We start from the raw sequence: 6,841 nt of genomic DNA, 5'->3' as shown, positions 1-6,841 counted from the left end.
CGATCCAGCTGCCATTAACGTATTACCCACTGTGTTTTGGGCTATCATGTCACATGACCTAGAGTTTAAGCTTCATTTTAAGCCTTTTCCAGAAATGAGAATTACACCAACTATGAAAGCAATTGTCTGAGGATGGTGTTGGACAATGATGCTGGACCATCTGACCCAAAAAGGAAAAGGGGACAGTTTGATGAAAAAGCTTGAAATAAAGGTTCAAATCCAGAACTTGTGACATGATTGTCCAAAACACAGGACTCTACATTAATGCTATGCTGTCCATCCTAATGAACTATCTTAGCTAAAACTGTATAAAGCTGCCCCCCCCCCCCCCCCCCCGAAGACTTTGGATGTTGTAGATCAATAAAATGACTAATTCTAAGTTGTATGGTTTCTTGATTTGTCTTTCTCCCAAACATTACCCACTTCCTGTGGTAAGCGATCACTCTCCCCCTCCCCCAGCCTGTAAGCGTTATCCATCTCTCTCTATCTGAATGTATAAACTATAGCCCTGGCCCTCTCCGTCCTGTCTCAACTCTCTGTGAGGATACCTGTCATAACTGTCAAATCCAACCTGTTGGCCCAATGCAGGTTTGCTGATCAGACACTGGCCTGCTTTCCCATTGGTGCTCCTGTCCTAATAGGATCCCAGGGACTATGATTGGGGGATTACCATAACCATACTGTACCCTCGACATTGGCCAGTCCGTGTTCTCCACCATGGGCACAGCAGGAATTTAGAGGTGCACCTTGACCACACCAGAGGGGTTCCATCCTAAACAAACTGGGGTTGTCATTGTCAGTAATTGTGTGAAACGAAGGGTCACTGTTGTGGTGCAACCATAACCTGATGATTTAGAGGATCATAGTTTTGCTGTCAAAAGAGGACGTGAATGATCAAATATCTATTAGATTCATTATTTTCTTGGCCTTTTTTTTGTGAGACGTTTTTGTCTCACTAATTTATTTGGATGTTTTATATTTTCCTTTCTACGTGAAAGCTTTGGATTATCGTCCCAACCTGAACCTGTCCTTCACCATCAGACGGATCTTCCTTCTTATTTCAACCCACAGGAACAACTTACAAGAGATCAACCTGATAATAACTCACCAACGCACCCTGGAAAGGCCAAGCCGTACCTGTGTGTCTAATACAACAACCTTTGCATAACCTACTCCTATGAATCGCAGTAGTCCACCTTTTTTCCCCAGAACTTTCCTTCTTTGAACCTACCGATATTCTTTCCCCCATCCTTCACCGTTATCTCTCTCTACTTGATTCTCCCAACATCTCCTCCCTCCGTCCTCTTCTTTTTCTCTCTCTCTCTTCCTTTGTCTCTGTTGGTTGTTGCCATGGCACTGCTGAAGCTGCAGTTCCCCCTGCAGAGGCGTGTGCGTCTGGCCCAGAGTCTGTGGCTGCTGTCCTGGCTGGCCGTGCTGGCTGGGGCCTTCACCTTCTCCCTGGGAGTGTACCTCAAGACTGAGCTGCTCCGCAGGGCAGAGGTACTGGCGAACACTATAACACACACATGCCTGTTCACACATGGCAAATTACACACACACAACCCTTATGTATTTCACACGACACACACGTTTCTGGCACTTGGAAATCACACAGCACACACAACTGTCCGTCTGTCTGTGTCACTACTGTTCCTGTCGTCTGTCCTGGCTGGTTCAATTAAACACGCTGCTGTGTTTTCCATGTGTCTCTCAGTGTGGCGTCTGTTTCACACACCTTTACCTATCAAAGCTTTATTCACACAGCACAGAACAACATTGGGCTGGCATGATGCAGTTGGCTTGAATCTGGACAAGCTTTGTGTGTGGCTGTGTGTATGTGGGGGTAGAGGAGCTTATTGGTGTGTGGCTGTGTATATGTGGGGGTAGAGGTGCTTATAGGTGTGTGGCTGTGTATATGTGGGGGTAGAGGTGCTTATAGGTGTGTGGCTGTGTATATGTGGGGGTAGAGGTGCTTATTGGTGTGTGGCTGTGTATATGTGGGGGTAGAGGTGCTTATAGGTGTGTGGCTGTGTATATGTGGGGGTAGAGGTGCTTATAGGTGTGTGGCTGTGTATATGTGGGGGGTAGAGGTGCTTATTGGTGTGTGGCTGTGTATATGTGGGGGTAGAGGTGCTTATAGGTTTGTGGCTGTGTATATGTGGGGGTAGAGGTGCTTATAGGTGTGTGGCTGTGTATATGTGGGGGTAGAGGTGCTTATAGGTGTGTGGCTGTCGTCTGTATGTATGTGGGGGTAGAGATGCTTATAGGTGTGTGGCTGTGTGTATGTGGGGGTAGAGGTGCTTATAGGTGTGTGGCTGTGTGTATGTGGGGGTAGAGATGCTTATTGGTGTGTGGCTGTATGTATGTGGGGGGTAGAGGTGCTTATAGATGTGTGGCTGTGTGTATGTGGGGGTAGAGGTGCTTATAGGTGTGTGGCTGTATGTATGTGGGGGGTAGAGGGGCTTATAGGTGTGTGTCTGTGTGTATGTGGGGGGTAGAGGTGCTTATAGATGTGTGGCTGTGTGTATATGGGGGGTAGAGGTGCTTATAAATGTGTGGCTGTATGTATGTGGGGGGTAGAGGTGCTTATAGGTGTGTGTCTGTATGTATGTGGGGGGTAGAGGGGCTTATAGGTGTGTGTCTGTGTGTATGTGGTGGGTAGAGGGGCTTATAGGTGTGTGTCTGTATGTATGTGGGGGGTAGAGGGGCTTATAGGTGTGTGTCTGTGTGTATGTGGGGGTAGAGGTGCTTATAGGTGTGTGGCTGTATGTATGTGGGGGTAGAGGTGCTTATAGATGTGTGGCTGTATGTATGTGGGGGTAGAGGTGCTTATAGGTGTGTGGCTGTGTGTATGTGGGGGTAGAGGTGCTTATAGGTGTGTGGCTGTGTGTATGTGGGGGTAGAGGTGCTTATAGGTGTGTGGCTGTATGTATGTGGGGGGTAGAGGGGCTTATAGGTGTGTGGCTGTGTGTATATGGGGGTAGAGGTGCTTATAAATGTGTGGCTGTATGTATGTGGGGGGTAGAGGTGCTTATAGGTGTGTGTCTGTATGTATGTGGGGGGTAGAGGGGCTTATAGGTGTGTGTCTGTGGTGGGTAGAGGGGCTTATAGGTGTGTGTCTGTATGTATGTGGGGGGTAGAGGGGCTTATAGGTGTGTGGCTGTGTGTATATGGGGGGTAGAGGTGCTTATAAATGTGTGGCTGTATGTATGTGGGGGGTAGAGGTGCTTATAGGTGTGTGTCTGTATGTATGTGGGGGGTAGAGGGGCTTATAGGTGTGTGTCTGTGGTGGGTAGAGGGGCTTATAGGTGTGTGTCTGTATGTATGTGGGGGGTAGAGGTGCTTATAGGTGTGTGTCTGTATGTATGTGGGGGGTAGAGGGGCTTATAGGTGTGTGTCTGTGGTGGGTAGAGGGGCTTATAGGTGTGTGTCTGTATGTATGTGGGGGGTAGAGGGGCTTATAGGTGTGTGTCTGTGGGGGTAGAGGTGCTTATAGGTGTGTAGCTATGTGTATGTGGGGGTAGAGATGCTTATTGGTGTGTGGCTGTATGTATGTGGGGGTAGAGGTGCTTATAGATGTGTGGCTGTGTGTATGTGGGGGTAGAGGTGCTTATAGGTGTGTGGCTGTGTGTATGTGGGGGTAGAGGTGCTTATAGGTGTGTGGCTGTATGTATGTGGGGGGTAGAGGGGCTTATAGGTGTGTGTCTGTATGTATGTGGGGGGTAGAGGTGCTTATAGGTGTGTGTCTGTATGTATGTGGGGGGTAGAGGGGCTTATAGGTGTGTGTCTGTGGTGGGTAGAGGGGCTTATAGGTGTGTGTCTGTATGTATGTGGGGGGTAGAGGGGCTTATAGGTGTGTGTCTGTGTGTATGTGGGGGGTAGAGGGGCTTATAGATGTGTGGCTGTGTGTATATGGGGGGTAGAGGTGCTTATAAATGTGTGGCTGTATGTATGTGGGGGGTAGAGGTGCTTATAGGTGTGTGTCTGTATGTATATGGGGGGTAGAGGGGCTTATAGGTGTGTGTCTGTGTGTATGTGGTGGGTAGAGGGGCTTATAGGTGTGTGTCTGTATGTATGTGGGGGGTAGAGGGGCTTATAGGTGTGTGTCTGTATATATGTGGGGGGTAGAGGGGCTTATAGGTGTGTGTCTGTATATATGTGGGGGGTAGAGGGGCTTATAGGTGTGTGGCTGTATGTATGTGGGGGTAGAGGGGCTTATAGGTGTGTGGCTGTGTGTATGTGGCTGTGTTCATCACTCATGCTATGTATGGATTATATGAATGGAGGGAGGCGGAGGGGTCCCTCGAAGATTCACACTGACATATTGGAGGCCGTAACGCATCATCCAGATATGTAGAGTTTGCTGGTATATCTCCACAGAACCATTGATTAAGGGGGACCTCAATCTGGGGCCTATCAAAAAAGGAAAGTGTTTCCCAGTGCATCCTCCTAGCTTCAATGCTCAATGATTTTCTATACGCAATGACCTGGATTTGACAAGTTGTTACACGTAACATGAATCTTACTGAAAAATAACAAGAACGTCAACATTCCTAGACTCAATAACACCAATACAACAGAAAAAAACTGACAAAGGAAGTAGTTGATTGCACTTTACATACAGTGGATATAGTGGAGCAATGGAAGTAGTTATGTAGGGTGCTGACTACCATTACTCATATTGCCTTACATGAACGTACATAAATTGAATCATCATCATGGAATGGAACATTCCAGAACAAATACTCTGATGCTTAGCGCTGTAATGTAACATATATAGATCATTTCGATGTAGTTTTATTACTGTGTTATAACTGGTATAGTAATGTGACCCTAGAATTGACCTTTGACCCTCCAGGTGATGGATAACACAGAGATCCACGTGGTGCCCAACATTTTGATGCTGGTGGGCTTGATAACCATCGGGATCAACCTGTTTGCTGGGCGGGTGTGTCAGGACTCCCTGGACTCTGCCCGGTTCCCCCCCTGGAAGCCCTTCCTGCTGCCTTGGTATGGCCTGGCCTGGATGGTGTGTGTCTGGTTGCTGTCTGCTGTGGTGCTCAGCTATGCCCTGCAGGGACACCTCGAGGAGTCCCTCAAGGTAAGAGCCTCTGGGCTGGGATGAAGAAGAATGAGACTGAATAACACTTAGACCCTATCTCAAGTAGTCTTTCTGTGATTCCCCGCATCCTATCTCCTCGCCTGCGTCACATCTGTATTGGAGGACAAGGACAAGCCCCCTTCCCCACCCAGATCTTCTTCTCCAATGTGTTTTGAGAAGAAGGCGAGGATATAGGAACTGAGGAATCCAGGAAAGATTAATTGAGAACAAGCCTTGGCTCCCATGAGTACTTCCTGATCTATTTTATGACATAATCTCTGTCCAATCCCAGGTGGGCCTGAGGAACGGTATCCGGTTCTACCGGGACACGGATGTCCCGGGCCGCTGCTTCCAGAAGGAGACCATCGACAGGCTGCAAATGGAACTGCGTTGCTGCGGCAACACCAACTACAGGGACTGGTTCGAGGTGCAGTGGATCAGCAACAGATACCTGGACTTCACCTCTAAAGAAGTCAAAGAGTGAGAGAGAGGGGGATGGAGGGGGGAGGAGAGGGAGTGAGAGAGAGGGGGTGGAGAGAAGTGAAGTTTAGCCCACAAACCACCGTTCTCTGACTTGTCTGAGGTGATGATGACTCACATGAGATTTCTATACATCATGTCTCATAAATGTGTCATCCATCATTAAAGCCAGTGTCATTTATGTAAGGTAACATTTTACAATGGAAACACTCAATCAAACTGTTAACCTATCTCCTCTCCAGTCGTGTGCGTAGCAACGTGGACGGTCGTTACCTGATGGATGGAGTTCCGTTCAGCTGCTGTAACCCCGGCTCCCCTCGGCCCTGTCTCCAGAACCACCTGACTGACAACACTGCCCACTACAACTATGAGCACCAGAGTGAGGAGCTGAACCTGTACAACCGCGGCTGCAGACAGGCGCTGGTCGACTACTACATGGGCCTCATGAACACCATTGGCCCCGGGATACTGTCGGTCATCTCCTTGCAGGTATACACATGCACAAGCACAGACAAAATATGGACGTTGACTCTTGCCCTGTAGTGTGGTGATGGTAGTTTTCAGTGGTGATTTTGTTACCATCAACCTCTGCCCCTGTGATAAGGTGGCTTTAGATATACATTTTGTAACCATGGCTTTGAGTTTAACCTTGACCCCTGTGACATCATCTCCACAGATGTCAGTGTTGGTGAGTCTGCGGTACCTGCAGACGTCTCTGGACGGCGTGGACCCGGAGAACCCCGAAGCTGACAGTGAGGGCTACATCCTGGCAAAGGGGGTGAAAGAAACCATGATGGACGTCAAGAACACCATGTTCAAACTGCTCCAGTTCGGACAGGTAGTGTACTACAGTACCCACAATGCTATGTGAAACATACCAGGGGTGTGTTCAGGGATGTGGAACGCTCTAAACGTTTCAGATAGGAGAATGAATAGAGCTGACCTTTTTAAAACGCAAATACACTACAAATGTGCATTTCCTACTGTTCTAGACAATTCTCAGCAACAAAAGCGTTATTCAAATGAAGATCCTACATCTGTATATGTTCAACACAAAACATGTATATTTTAACCGTCTGTAAGAACACATCCTCCTGATCAGACCCTGGTTTAGCATGATGTACCACAGTACCCACAATGCCTTGTGTAATACATCTGAAGATAACCTAATGGTGTCCCGTCTCTTTATCAATACAGGTGGAAGCAGGTGATGAGGCAGAAGCAGGGGCGGACGGCGAGAAGGCAGCCACGTCCAGCTAG

The 6,841-nt window shown here is 48.1% G+C and overlaps 1 protein-coding gene across 1 annotated transcript; it reads left to right on the top strand.

Moving 5' to 3' along the window:
- Positions 1-1,350: 1,350 nt before the first annotated feature.
- On the top strand, positions 1,351-6,841 carry LOC110504667 (RDS/peripherin-like protein xRDS35). The gene is made up of 6 exons (XM_021583439.2): positions 1,351-1,500; positions 4,859-5,101; positions 5,394-5,581; positions 5,824-6,070; positions 6,258-6,419; positions 6,779-6,841. The coding sequence occupies exons 1-6, from the start codon at positions 1,351-1,353 to the stop codon at positions 6,839-6,841; spliced, it is 1,053 nt and encodes a 350-aa protein (XP_021439114.1).

The sequence above is a fragment of the Oncorhynchus mykiss genome, chromosome 31, assembly GCF_013265735.2.
Source record: "Oncorhynchus mykiss isolate Arlee chromosome 31, USDA_OmykA_1.1, whole genome shotgun sequence".
Taxonomy (NCBI): domain Eukaryota; kingdom Metazoa; phylum Chordata; class Actinopteri; order Salmoniformes; family Salmonidae; genus Oncorhynchus; species Oncorhynchus mykiss.
This window is presented reverse-complemented; position numbering and strand designations above follow the sequence as displayed.

Excerpts from the sequence above, each read along its gene's own strand:
- LOC110504667 (XM_021583439.2), top strand. The coding sequence starts at position 1,351 with ATGGCACTGCTGAAGCTGCAGTTCCCCCTGCAGAGGCGTGTGCGTCTG. Across the intron at positions 5,102-5,393 it reads ACCTCGAGGAGTCCCTCAAG|GTGGGCCTGAGGAACGGTAT; the intron begins GTAAGAGCCTCT and ends GTCCAATCCCAG. Across the intron at positions 6,071-6,257 it reads TGTCGGTCATCTCCTTGCAG|ATGTCAGTGTTGGTGAGTCT; the intron begins GTATACACATGC and ends TCATCTCCACAG.